Below are 14437 nucleotides of genomic sequence, written 5' to 3'. Positions count from 1 at the left end.
CAACTATTAACACGATAAATAACATTTGAAAAGGGCGTAGCTCCAAAACATCACTGTTTGCATGAAATTAGATTCCAGATTCGGATTCAGTAGCCAAAATTTATTTAAGAAAACATACCTTGGCCTTCAAGAGATATGCTAGCAACTTCGTGTAATGAGTAGGTCTTGTATCTGGATTCTGCGAAATTTTGAAAATTGGCCAAAAACTTCATTTTTGGTCCAATATTGAAAGGGCACTTTAATCTATGAACAAAAACCTATTGTTTAGAATAAATTCACACCTGATTGAACCAGTTTTTGTATTATTTTCAAGCCAAAAAGTGACTTTTTTCAGTAAATTTATGTGGGGATACGAGAAAGCATTTTATTATTTTTTTCTTGTCTGAGAAAACATTGTTCCTAACAGCATAATCTATCATTTAAGAAGTGAGCACCTACAATTCCTCGACATGACCTCAAAATGGGACAGGCTAATGCATAGGTTGTTTGTCGAAATGTTTAAGGAAATGTTTGGGTTGATACATGAAAGCACACTGATATCGATTTGTATGTAGATAAGGGGCCAGAATAAAACTCAATAAAATATTCGTTTATTATATCACTTCCATAAAAATGCATCAAGCGGCCTTATAGACCCAAAAAAACCTATTTCAGCCCAATGGGAGAAGATATCTGATGTGGGGCTTATCCATAAACAACGTAGATGAGTTAAGGTTTTACAACTGAGATTTAAAGACTATGGCATTATATAGAAACAGATTAAATGGGCTCAAAATAGGTTCCTCCTCGCGTCGGACAATCCGCGTCAACTCATCCTTCCAGATCGTTCTGCTGGCGGGCCATCCTCCGCTGCAGCAGTCCCCGGCCGATGAGCAGCCCCAGCAGGGCAAGCGGAACCAACAGAATCACCACAAAGCTCACCGCCTGGCCCGCGGTCCGAGCGGCGTGCTCCTCTTGACCTGTCGCGTCGGAAATATGTGTGTTAGCTTAAGTGTATGGAAAGGAATTGGTGGTCACCAGCGGGCATTGTCTTGAGCGGGCACTTTATTGATTTTTATTTCTGTTTCTCACTCGCTTATCACTAATTACATACATTTAAAAAGGGGGGGTTGGCCTTATCACTAGAGGAAAAACTGTCGCGTCTTATCTATCGTCTACTTGAGCTTACTGTGGTACAAAAAAGAAGTTGATGAATGCTGTCTTAAAATACCTGATTTGTTTCACTGGAGGGTTATGAACGGTCCAGTAACCGGCAATATCTGGGTTACTGGTTTGGTTATGTCAAGGCAAAACAATTGGGGGGGAAGGTTAGACCTCGGTCGAACGGCTGTCCATTCGGGCCGGCAGGCCAACGTTCTGGTTCAGGGGTTGACCTGCGTTGGGGTCTCCGGCGCCGTAGGCGTTCGGAGGGAACGGAGCGGGACGTCGCACGTTGACGGGTGAAGCGTCCTCGGTGGCGAAGCTACTGTTCCGGTCGATTCCGCTGAACGTTGGGCTGTACGCTCCGTACGCGGCCGTCGGCGATTCGGTCGGAGGCGGCGGGTAGGTGTTGTCCTCGTCTTCGCTGAACATGGAAGGTCCGGCGCCGCCGCCCTCGCCCGTTCCGTCGTTGTCCATCATCATGCGCCGGCGACCTAGTTGTTTTTGACCAGCCAAGTTGGTAAATTGGAAATCATGCACAACTCTATCTCTATATTCACCTCCTTCCGACGACGTGATGTCCTCTTCGTCCAGGTCCATCTTTTTCGGTTCGAACTGAATGTCCGGCTTGCCGGCCAGCGGTTCGTGCGTGTTGTATGTCGCATCGTACCGGCGGACCTTCTTGATCGTATTGTCCTCGTACTCGCTACCGTCGCTGTTCAAATTTCGGAGGGTCGTTCGCGAAGCCGATCTCGACGGCAGAGGCATACGCCAGTCCGGGTCTTCCTTGAGCTTGCGCTTCCGGAAGCAGTACACACCGCACACGATACACATTATCAGTGGTAACATTACGGCTAGGACAATGCCCGTGGTGATCCAAGCCATCCGGCGAGTAAAGAATACCTTGCCTAGACGGGCGAAGAAACCTCCGGTTAGACGCACTGCCCAAAAAACTGGGGGAATTTCCCGGATACTTACGTAGACACTCGGTGAACCCGTACTCTGGCACGTCCCACTGTCCGTTCTCGCGACAAATCCGACGCGAATCTCCAATCAGGAAGAATCCCTCGTTACACTCGAACGACACGCGGGCACCTGGTGTGAACTGGAAGTTGGACTTGCGTCCGAACCGAGGCGTCTCCAAGATTCCACACGATATGACCCGTCTAAAAAAGTAGAACCAAAAGTTACTAACATTCCCACCTAACACCACAAATCCACTCACTCATTGTTGATCGTCTGGATGTTGATAGCCGACGCGTGGTAGTTCTTGGTAAAGTGCGCCATCTCCCGGTGCAGCGTCATACCGAAGTCGTACCGACACTGGTAGCTCTCGCCGCACAGCTCCTCGGCCCGCTGGACGTCGTGGGTGCGGTTCGGCGGCAGGAACATCGCCGGCTCGGCGCGGAACTCCGGCACAAAGGACTCATTCGCGAAGAAGCTGGACGTGCGGCCAAACTCGCGCGTGAAGAGCGCCCTCCCTATGCCTTCCTGCTCGCGGTCCGAGAGCATCCCTGGTGAAGGGGAGGAGAGAGATTTAGTGAAATCTGAAACATTTCAGTCCCGAATGCAGGCTCAACTTACAAAGCATCGCAAACTGCCTGTGTACGGTCTCGAAGTTGTTCAAATTAGGAGTTACGATGGCGCCACCCGGAGTCACCAGATCGTCTGCTCGATTCCAGCTCCAGTTGCCAAAGAGACCCATCGTTTTGTTCTAAAATAACCCAAATAAAGTAAGATTTCTTCAAAATCTACAAATATCTCAATCTTACAATAAACGACCACGGCGTGTACACCCGCGCCGTCATGAAGCCATTGTTCTCGACGACCTCCACTCCAACGCCGGAGGAAAACATGATCACGACCTCGGACTGGTTCAAGATGTACGTTGGCGTGTACACCGTAACACCGTGGAAGTGCTGGAACTTCAGGCTCTGCCGATCGAAGTAGATGCGACGGTCGTCGGCGAACACGTCCAGCCGGTAACGCCACTGGGCGTCCCGCGGTCGCAGCCGGACTTCGATCACCGTTGAGGTGTTACCACGGGCGGCCACAGACGTAAGCTGGGTCGCCATAACCTGACCGTGGATGTTACGAGCGACCTGTTCGAAGCGTCCCTGCACATCGATGCGTTCCCGGCCGTTGTTGCCGCGGAGCAGCACGAACTCTCCCATGCCGTTAAACGTGTACTGCAGTCCATCGAAGGTTACGATGTGAGGATCGCCGAAGACGGCACCAACTGCCGGTGATTGGTACGCGATACAGTCCTGCGAAGGTCGTCGCTCGAACCGGAACGTCTCACAACCAACGGCTTGCTCGTCCTGCCACATACAGCAGGAGTAGTACGGCCGGACGTCGTGGAACCACGTCGACAGCGTCGGTACCTTGTTGGCTTCGTTCCAGGGCATCTGTCCGATGTTGTGGTTCCGGCGGGGTCGCGATCCCCACATCTGATCGTACGACAGCATCAGGTATCCGTTACGATCGTAGCAGCACTGCTGTTCCGAGCCCTGCGCCGACGGTTGACCCGATCGTACGCAGTGGATCGCGCCGCGGTGCTGCAGACAGGTCGGGTTCGAGTCGCGATCGCAGTCCGTATCGGGCAGGTAGCGACCCTTGTCCAGCAGGGCGTGCTCCAGCGTACAGGGGCACAGCGACAGCTCGTGGGCAAAGTTACGCAGGAATCGATCCGTCATCAGCCAGTTGTCGCAGAGGGCACGGGGCCAGTTCCGTCCGTGGATTCGCTCCCACTGTGGACCAAAGTACCATCCGAGCGGGATCGGCTTGGACCAGAGGATTCTGTAAGGAGGTCGGGATTTAGTACAAGATCACTAATCAGAAGATCGGTTTATACTCACGGAGAAATGCCCAGCCGGTTCGCTTGCAGCGGGTCGGTCAAATTGATCTGGAGGAAGCCAAACTGCATGTCAACGTTTCGCGGATTATCTCTCAAGCGGAAGTTGGCGGGAACGATCGTGTAGACACCGGTGTTCGTGAGCTGTGGTTCGATCATGTCGATGTATTCCAGCTCCGGTCTGAAAGATTCAACAGTTTTAGTCGAAGTGTTATATTGAAGGCGTGAAAATCTTACCGAATCGTAGCTTCCCGGTAACCCCAAAGGGATATCTGGATGTTTGCGTTCAAGTTGGTCGTCAAGTTGAACCTGTTCCAAGTGATGCGAATCTCCGATGGATTGCGCCGATGCACGTCGTCCGTTTCGAAGAAGATTCGATCGGTAGCGGTCTGCGGGGTCTCCACGAAGTACCTTCCCTTCCACTTGAATCGCTCCACTCCAACGGAAATCTCGAACCGAATGTAACCCTGAGCTTTCAGGAAGGGTTGCACGCAGATGACCCGGTTGCGATCGACGAACGTTCCGATAACCTCCTCCGTATCGAATCGACAGGCGACCCGATCGGTAGGCTCGAAGCACGGTCCCGTAATGTTGACGATCGTACCGCCCAACATGTTACCCGACTCCGGTGCGAACACCAGCGGAAGATGCGCCGCGTCTATGTCCTTGTTGCACGTTCCCAGCATGATTCGCTCGTCCAGACGGAAGATGTGACGTCCGGGGAATCCGTTAGCCCAGCCACGACCGGTCAAGTCTCGCAGAACTGACGCCTGACTGTAAGGTTTGTACTCGTAGGCTTGCGTTCCGTTGCCGGCGTTGAAGCCGATCTGTTGAGAAAATTGGTATTGCAAGCAATTCACAGGTGATCTTCAGGGTACTTACATAAGCAGGAACACCTCCTTCTCCACCGGTGGTATCACCTCCAGCTTCAGTGTGCGAGGACCAGTTGATGATGACGTAGTTGAAGATCGCGTACGTGTACACTTCGTCGGTAGCCAGAATCATTTGGAAGGAATTCGTCTAAAAAGCAAAGCACTTAGTCCCAAGTAACCCAAGTGATCAATCAGAACTTACCCTAAACAGCGAGTTGTCGATACCGCCGGCGAAGCTCATGTTCTTCCACGTCGTTACGATCGCGTGCTTCGGCACGAACGTGTCCGATCCCACCACACCCTCGCGGATGTCCCACATGACTCGCTCGCGCATCTCCACGCCCAGCCGATCGGTCCTCGTTTGCAGATCGCGCTCCATCCGGAAGTACACCCCGGGAGATCGCTGGTCAATGTCCGTATCGTAAATCCTGCCAATACGGCACTTGGAGAAGAAGATCCCAATGAACGACGGATCGTTCCGCCGGGGCCAGTCCTTGATCGGGAAGTTCAGCGGGTACGTGTAGTGCTCCGGAGGATCCGAAAACTCCAAGAATCCGTTCATGGAAACTCGCGTATAATTGAATCGGAACCCGAAGAACGGCAGCTGGAAATTGAAGTTCTTGTGGACCTGGGGCATCGACGCGTGAATGTCCCGCTGCAGGTCACCGATGTCCTCGGGACCTCCGCGATCGTAGAACGGGTACAGGAACTGGCGGCGGAGTTCCGCCAGGCGGGCCGGCGTGATTGTGTACGCCGAGCTGTCATTCTGGAAGTTGGGCGGAATGTTGGGCTGGGTTCGCTGCATGGGATCTTGGGAAAAAGAAAATACAACGTAGTTTGTTAGATATGAAGGGCGTGGACCTGAATGGCGGTTATTGATGGTGAGTAATCACTATTTGCGTTGCCTTCGGTGGCTTATCAGTCAGGAGTAGTGTTAGTCTTGAATCAAGACTCTTGATTACGAGATATTGCTGGCTGAGTCAAGTGTGATTCCGCGAATAACATGGGAAAATATGATTCAATAACAATTTGTCGCTAGACAGGTATTCAATTGTGACATTTTCTCCAATTTTTAGCTTCCGGAACGTTCACTCATTGAGCGAAGTATCAAATGTTATATATAGATTCACGTTCAATCGAGTTTCGTGGGTTCGTTGGAAAGTTATAATATTTAGGAAACGTTTCAACAGCGTACTCGAACTAAAACATTTTTTTGTCGAGCTTTTTAATATAGGTTTTAATTTAATGTAACACAATATTAACAAGTTTAGAAAAGATAGAAGAAATTTGATCAACGTAAAGTGATTCGTTTCATGTTTTGCCTTTCTAACAAGAGAAAGGGGTCGTCCCAGAATAAAATTCCATTACCAATTTGAAGGTTTCGATGCGCTCTTTCGATTGTACTTTGGCCCGAAAATCGGAACTTTTGCCTTCCTCACTGAGGTAAGGCTATAATCCTGCTCTAAACATGAACTTTTTACAGAAAGCTCGCAAACCCACCTTCATGTATACCTATCGTCCGTCTGTGTGTATGTGTGTTACCAATAATGTCACTCAGTTTTCTCAGCAGTGGCTGAACCGGTTTTGGTCAAACCAGTCGTATTCGACTTGGTTTAGGGTCCCATAGATCGAGTTTTAATAACATTTAAGTTTCGATAAGTTGTTCAAAAGTTATGTATAAAAATGAGTTTTCGCATATATCCGGATGTTAGATAAATGACCTGAAATCGTACCAAATGTCACCATGTTATATATCGTTGGATAGGTAATCAAAAAACATTTCTAATTAGTCCAAAACATTGAAGATCTAGCAACCCTGTCTCAAGTTATGACCAGTTAAGTTATATTTAAGTACTTTTTAGGAGCCGGATCTCACTCACTTGTATGTAAGCAATGTCCGGATCCATCATCCGACTTATGGTTGGATAGCTAACCGAGGGACCTTCCTAATGAGCTCAAAACATTGAAGAGCTGGCAACCCTATCTCATGTTATGATGTACATTCCAAAGAATTAATAATTCAGATGAAAATTATTACGAGATCTTTAATTTATGTGATCCATTTTCAGAAAGTAGTGAGGAAGGTACCAACCACATACGAGCAACCCTCTACGAAATCGGCCGATTTCAACCATTTTTTTTTTGTATTTTTTAATTTGGCTCAAACTTTGTGGGGGCCTTCCCTATAACCAAATAAGCTTTTTTGTGTCATTGGTTCACCCATACAAGTCCTCCTACAATTTTGGCTGCTGTCCATATAAAAATGGTACGTAAATATTCAAACAGCTGTAACTTTTGAGTTAATTTTCTGATCAATTTGGTGTCTTCGGCAAAGTTGTAGGTATTGTTGAGAACTATTGAGAAAAAATAGGTACACGGAAAAAAATTTGTAGATTTTTTAATCACCTTTTTTCACATTAACTCAATTTCCCAAAATATGTATTTTTTGATTTTTGAGATTTTTTGATATGTTTTAAGGGACAAAAACCCGCAACTTTTGAGCCATAGAGAAACATGGTCAAAAAATCTGCCGGCAATTTTTTGAAAAAGTAGTGATTTAAAAAAAAAATGAAATTTCATGCAATAAGAAATTTGACGTAATTTTTTTTATGTAAAATTGAATTTCCAATCGTAAAGTACTTTACAGATTTTTTGATAAAGGGCTCTGTTTTCAAGATATATCCACCAAAAGTTTGAATTTAGCGAAACATTTGCAGTTTGTCGATTTTTAAAAATAGTGACCATGAGTGACCATTTCTAAATTATTATTTTTTTGAAAAGTTCAGAAAATTTTCTATAAAATTGTCTAAGAGATATTAAAGATTGGACCTCGGGTTGCTGAGATACAGCCGTTTTAAGAAAAAGAAACAGGAAAATTGAAGTTTTCTAAGTCTCACCAAAACAACCAACTTTTTTCTAATGTTGATATCTCAGCAACTGGTGGTCCGATTTTCAATGTTAAAACATGAAACATTCGTGAAATTTTTCGATCTTTTCGAAAAAAATATTTTGAAATTTTTAAATCAAGACTATCATTTTAAAAGGGCCAAACATTGAATATTACGCCCAAAAATGTTCTTTTGTCATAGGGAAGGCCCCACAAAGTTTGAGCCAAATCAAAAAATACAAATAAAATCCATTTCCGGTTTTGGTAGAGAATTGCTCATATGTGGATTAAGTTAGTTTTTTTGAAATACTTGAGCGATGTCTGTATCCACTTTTAATAATGTGTGCCTCCCATAATTGGAAAACCACCCGTAAAGCCCACCATTTTTATATTCCTTATATTTCTTCGTGGAGTCGGAGACGAGATTTCTTTTATGGATTCACAATTTAGGACCAAAAACGTACCTCAACTTAAGACAGCTGCCAAAATGGAACGATTTGATCTAGGAATAAGATTTTTTCAGCTAAATAATCTTAAGATGTACCCTACACAACCCTTTTAACAAAATTTAGTTTCATTGAGAATATCCTGATAAATGGTAGAATCCGAAACAAAAATACTTTGACCCACTCTCACCCCTCAGACACAATGTCACCCCCACGTTACTCTACAACTTTGTCATTTGTTATGAGCAGCCAACACTCAAAGTCAGAAGTATCCCTCAAAAGGCTACTTTCAATCCTCAAAAAGGATACTTTCTATCCTTTTTTAAAGTTCACCCGGCGTCACCCTTTTAAAAAGGTATGTCAGTTCAGTACATTTTCGATACCCTTTTAAAGGGTGACGACGGGTGAACTTGAAAAAAGGATACTTTTTACTTTGAGTGTAGTGCTCAAAGTCTGTGTTACACTCCATAACAAAAAACTATGAAAATGTTGTTACGAAGGGGTAGGAGGTAAAAAAATCAATTTCATACCTATGAAGGAGCGGCAAGATAATAATATAATAAAATTATATCTATCATAAAAAGTAAACTTACAAAAACTTACAGAAATAATAGAAGAAATAATAGAAGAATGCATGAACTAACAGAAATTATTCAAAATTATATGCTTTATTACAAAAGAACTGCTCATATTTTAGAGAATGCAAAAACTCACAAAAATAATATAAATTATTTGCAATAAATAACCTTTTTTTTAAAAAACGTTACTTAATCCACCTTTAGGTGGTTGATGCCTTCCTCTCATTTATAGAGTGATTCCAACCCCCCTAAAGTGTCCCCATGGTTTAAGGATCGCCTCTAACGTGATCGCAGCAACATAGAGGTCCTAATAAAAATAAGTGATGAGTAAAAAATACAGACTTTTTGTCAAGACTGCACGTACCAGGGATGCCATCTGGTTTTTTTAAAAAGTCTGTGTAAAAGTCTGTGTATGTCTGTGTATTTTTCTGAAATTCAAATATATTAATTTACAGTCATGGAAATCCATCACAAATTGTGTTTTTAAGCATTAGAAAACAAACGAAATAAGTTGCGGTTGATAATTTAACAAAATATTAATTTAATGAAGTTTTTAAAAAGTCTGTGCACCTCAAAAAATGTCTGGCACAAGCTAAAATGTCTGTGAAACACAGACAAATCTGTGCATCTGGCATCATTGGCACGTACACCGCCGTGGGGAAATATATTGAGGTTATGTAAATTCTGAGCATTTTTTAAAATGCTTGTAATTTTAGCTAGTTATGTCAGATCTTGAAAATTCTTAATCCACAAGGAAGGTAATTCCAGAACCTTTCTAAAAATATACTGTATGGCAGGTTTCCATGCAAAAACCACCCTTTTTTGCAAATTGTGAAATTTATATGCAGCAGTTTTTTAAGCAGAAATTTTCTGCCCATAATTGAAAATTCGGCTATTATGCCAAATCAAGTATTCCGAGAAAAACGCGTTTTAGTGTTTGTCACAAAATCTCCGTCAAGGCAATTTCCCATAAGAGTGGCATATTAGCCGTTTAGTTTTTCGCATCGGCAGCCAAGTCTAAACACTATTTCAGTGAAATTCAAGTTCCCGAAGATGCGTTGGAACATCCTCTACCACCTAGTGCTAATATCTCGTTTTTGCCAAATGTGGATATTAGCCGTTTTTTCAATGGTGGGCAGTTTTGATGTGCTTTACTAAATCTTATGAATTTTGATAGGGACTTATGGGACCCCAAGACGAATCGAATGAGGCCAACACGGTCAAATTCAGCTCAGTCAGTGACGAGATATTCCAGTGACATTGATTCGGTACACATGTCTACATACAGCCAAACACACAGACATTTGCTCAGATGGTGATTCTGATTCGATATGTACAAATGATAATAGGTCTAGGAGGTCTAATTAAAAAGTTCATTTTTCGAGTGATTTTATAGCCTTTCCTCAGTAAGGTGAGGAAGGCAAAAATCACAGAAATAATTTAAAATTATATGTTGAATTAAAAAGTTGTTATAGTTTATTTGATTTGGCTTTTACCTTAATAATGTCATTCGTCATTTAAATATTAAAATAACCTCTTATGTTTTAAAGAATGCAAAAACCCACAGAAATAATAAATTAATTAATTCGATTTAGAAAACTAAGAATGCATAAATTCACAGAATTTATTAAAAAATATTTGATGAAAAAGAAAAGAAAAACACAAAAATTATTCCAAGTTACAAAATCAAAACTTATAAAGAACTGCTCATGTTTGAAAGAATTAAAAACTCACAGAAATAAAACAAATAAGTTGCTTTGAAAAAACAAAGAATGCAAAAAACAAAAAGTATTCAATATTATATGCAGAAAATTTAAAGAATTGCTCATGTCTGAAGGAATGCAAAAACTCACCGAAATAATACAACTTACATGATTAACAAAGAATGCAAAAAATCACAGAAATTATTACAAATTATACGATGAAAATTTAAAAAGAACTGCTCATGTTTAAAAGAATGCAAAAACTCACAGTAACACATAAGTTGCTTTGAAAATTCAAGGAATGCGAAACAGGCAAAAATTATTCAATATTATATGCTGAAAATTTAAAGAACGGAAAAAAAACGGAATCGACGTAACACCTTATAATGTGGCCCTCTTAAACCTTGCGGTTTCGTCAACGGATCCACAGGCGTGTATCGTTCTTTTTGCGACAAGACTCCGCCTCCCGGGTCTCCTAAGTGTGAAGGTATGGGCACGGGGAGAGGGCACCGAATACCTATATTTACAGTTAGAATTTTTTGCGTCCGCCTCGGGATTCGAACCGGCGACCTCTGGATTGTGAGTCCAGTGCGCGGTCCGATTGATCCACACAGGCAGACAATTTAAAGAACAGCTCATGTTTGAAAAAATGCATAAACTCACAGAAATCATACAACTTACATGACAAACAAAGAATGCCAAAAATCACAGAAATTATTTTAAATTATATTATGAAAATATAAAAAAGAGCGGACATGTTTGAAAGAATGCAAAAATTCACAGAAATAAAACAAATAACTTGTTTTAATAAAAAAAATAAGGCAAAAAGTAACAGAAATTATTTAAAATTTTATAACATTACTTAAATTACTTTTTTTCCTCTAGAAATTAATATGAGAATTAAAAGATAAATGGCTACAATTCATTATGTGCATAAAACAATATAGCTTCCACAAATACTCTAAGTATTTCTCATTTTGCAGTATGCACAAATTGTATGAATTCCTTGATGGTAGCGGTAAAGTGACAAAAAAAAACTTTAAAAAGTAGTTCCTGTGTGCACCCAAAGGAAACATATATCTAAAAATCTGCAACATTGGATTTGCTGCAGAAAATGTCACATTTTATAACATTTTTTGCAGCAAGCCCGTAGATCATTTTTGCCCGCGTGTAAAAATTTCAGCGATCTGCAGTTCTCACCAACACATATAATGCTGGCCCGTCCCTGAGCAAAACTCCAAAGAGAAGCATATGTTGGTGCTCTTTCACTCACGTTTCATCAAGCGTCCATGGCGCGGTGGTAGCGTGTCGGATCAATAATCAAGAAGTTGGTGGTTCAACCCTCGTTCTGCTAAGTGTTTTTTTTTGTGAAATACAACCAAAAAGCCGTCGGTAATGTCGATAATTGTCGGTAACGGGCAAAAATGTCATACTCCTATATCGCAAAAAATGCATGAGGACAGATTTCATGCAGATTCTGATATACTTTCATGCCGCCATGCAACACAATCATGCGACTGCCAGTTGGGTGTGGATTTCCTTTTATAATATTTGTGTCCATTTTATATAGCATTGTACGATATTTTGGTAATTCGGCGAAACGTCCCATTCGGCGAAACGACATTCGGCGAAACGACCGTCGGCGAAACGACATTCGGCGAAATGTTCCGCACCCGTACAGAGAAACCTCTGTATACGTGGTGGCGCTACGCTTGTTATTTCGTCGATATCTCTTAAACCATACAATATTTTTGTATGGTTCAAAAAGCGTTTTGTAGATCTGAACAAAACCTACAAACTGCCTTTAAAAGATTGCCAAAATGTTGCGTCGTTCCAGAAAAATCGACGAAATAAAAAGCGTAACGCCACCACGTAAAAAGAGGTTTCACTGAATCAAAAACCATAAAGTTTGACACCCATATTGCCCAAACTCTTATGGTTCGGGAAATGACCCAACGATTGGAACAACCTTGAGGGCTCTGTCTACAAATGCAAACATATTTTTGAGAATTCCCTAAGGTTTTACATCGATTGTTGTTATATCATTTAGGATCACACGTTTTTATATAAACTTAAAATGAGTCGAAGTTCATTATTTTTTGAGCTTATAGTTTTATTTCATTTGTTTATTCTTAGTATAAACTTGCTGTTGATTTAAAAAAAATCGTCTTATTAAAAGTTGTTGACATCACTGTAATCCTGCATAATTCAATTGCCTCATCAAGCTCAACCCTATCCAACCGTCACTCGCTCGATCAAATTGCACAACGTTGGAAATAAAATATCCGTCACCTTTCTGTGCAAATCGTTTATCAATCGAACGCTTTATTCCCTCGAAACCCTCGAAAGCGAGTGAGCTTCCTCCTTATCACTGACCAAACATTGCCAAACAACACACTCGACGCGCCAAACGAGCAAACGGCTAGCCAACATATCAAGCTCAGACAGTGCTGCCAACCAAACCACTTGAGGTCTCTCTTAGGCCCTGTGATAACAGGTTGGCTGGTAAGTTGGTCCGTTCGCGGTAATCTAATCAATAACGAAATAAACCAACCAACCAACCAACGCGCGCTCGTCGATTGCGACAGGTGAACATTGGCTCTTCCTTACGGGGAAGGGAATTCAGGGCATGACGCGGTGGTGGGAAGAAGGGGTGCCAGCTATCTGCTCTGGGCGCATAGATAAGATAACGCAATAGGTTACACCGTTACTCACTATGTGAGCAAACGAAAAAAAGTAGGTTTAATTTTTAGGCACAACACGGAAAGTATGCTGCGAATTTTGCATTCATGGCAGCGTTAATAAATTTGTTCATGAATAAAATTCAACCTATGACAGTGCGCGGGCGTTACGCTTTGTATTTTGTCGATTTTTCTAAATCAACACAACATTTTTGCAATCTTTTTGAAACAATTTGTTGATTGGAACACGACCAATAGAATTTATAATGTTCACGGTTATGAGTAATGCCAGAATTTCACAATTTTGGTAATATTCATGATAACTATTCACGATTTAAAAGTGAATTGTTCACGACTGAAGTTTTTTCCGTGCACTACTAGGTTGATTCAGGTTAGTGGATCAACCGTGATCACTCATTGGTTAAACTAACAATATCCAACAGTTGATTCTTACCATTCCAATCGTAGTTCGGATCGTACGTATCCAGGTTGGACAGGAAGTCGTCGTAGTTGTAGTACTTTCCCTTCTTCCCGGCAGGCTTCTCGGAAGCCGTCGCCGAAGAATCCACTTCGACGGCATCTTCGTCCACCCTGGTCAGTGCTGCCAGACCATCCTCATCCTCTTCCTTAGCATCTTCTTCACCGTCACTCACAGCCACCTCCGTATCCTGATCTTCGCTAGGTTCTTCCGTGACGTCATCAGCGATGACGTCATCACCATCCCCATCATCCGCCCTCACCGGAATTGTCCTGTCCAGCAGGGCCACTGCACAAAGCAGCAGCAGGAGCCCCTTCCAGCGCATCGCTTAACAATCTTTTGAAATTTCCACCAAATTTTCACTTTTCTTCGCCCACATAAAATATTATCCACCTGTTAGTCACACCTTATCACACTAATCACCTTATCACTAACATTCCGGACCGCGTGCGCGCGGGAGATCCGTTGGAATTCGGTCCGGTCGGGGCGTTGTCTGGTCGTAGACTGAACCAGATTCGGCGATCCGAAGTGTGTTGGGAATCGTGATGGTAGCGACCGTTAGCGAAATTGATAAGATAAGGGGTTTTTAGTACAGGTGCGTCGCGGGAAAGATTTCACCTTGCTAGTTGGTGCGACTAAAGGGGTGGTTAACGGCGGATGACTAAGTTTGATTAGTGTTGTAATGCTATGGTTTAGTACAACGTGAAGTGGCTTTGTTGTCGCAGGTAGAAATGTGATTCATTGAGGGATTCTAAAGAATTTAGGGAAATTGCTTCCGCTGGGTTCTGTTGCATAATT

At 42.7% G+C, this 14437-nt stretch overlaps 1 protein-coding gene across 3 annotated transcripts; it reads right to left on the bottom strand.

Annotated features, from left to right (window-relative positions):
* Window positions 1-795: 795 nt before the first annotated feature.
* On the bottom strand, window positions 796-14153 carry LOC120417020 (protein mesh). 3 transcript variants are annotated; one of them, XM_039578958.2, is made up of 11 exons: window positions 13616-14151; window positions 5069-5676; window positions 4877-5014; window positions 4232-4821; window positions 3999-4175; window positions 2913-3939; window positions 2725-2854; window positions 2366-2654; window positions 2119-2306; window positions 1701-2048; window positions 1027-1634 (listed from the first exon to the last, which is right to left on the bottom strand). In XM_039578958.2, exons 1-11 carry the CDS (start codon window positions 13962-13964, stop codon window positions 1309-1311), a joined length of 4170 nt encoding a protein of 1389 aa, XP_039434892.1. In that variant the 5' UTR covers window positions 13965-14151; the 3' UTR covers window positions 1027-1308. The 3 variants fall into 3 exon arrangements, with proteins under 3 accessions (XP_039434893.1, XP_039434892.1, XP_039434891.1); XM_039578959.2 differs by lacking the exons at window positions 1027-1634; window positions 1701-2048 and adding an exon at window positions 796-959 and having other exon boundaries at window positions 13616-14153; XM_039578957.2 differs by having other exon boundaries at window positions 1027-2048; window positions 13616-14152.
* Between the last annotated feature and the right edge of the window lie 284 nt (window positions 14154-14437).

This window comes from Culex pipiens, chromosome 1, assembly GCF_016801865.2.
Source record: "Culex pipiens pallens isolate TS chromosome 1, TS_CPP_V2, whole genome shotgun sequence".
Taxonomy (NCBI): Eukaryota; Metazoa; Arthropoda; class Insecta; order Diptera; family Culicidae; genus Culex; species Culex pipiens.
This window is presented reverse-complemented; position numbering and strand designations above follow the sequence as displayed.

Coding starts and splice junctions, on each gene's coding strand:
- LOC120417020 (XM_039578957.2), bottom strand. CDS start 13,964: ATGCGCTGGAAGGGGCTCCTGCTGCTGCTTTGTGCAGTGGCCCTGCTG. Junction 5,677..13,615: donor TCCGAACTACGATTGGAATG/GTAAGAATCAAC, acceptor CTTTTTCCCAAG/ATCCCATGCAGCGAACCCAG. Junction 2,855..2,912: donor ACACGCCGTGGTCGTTTATT/GTAAGATTGAGA, acceptor GGGTTATTTTAG/AACAAAACGATGGGTCTCTT.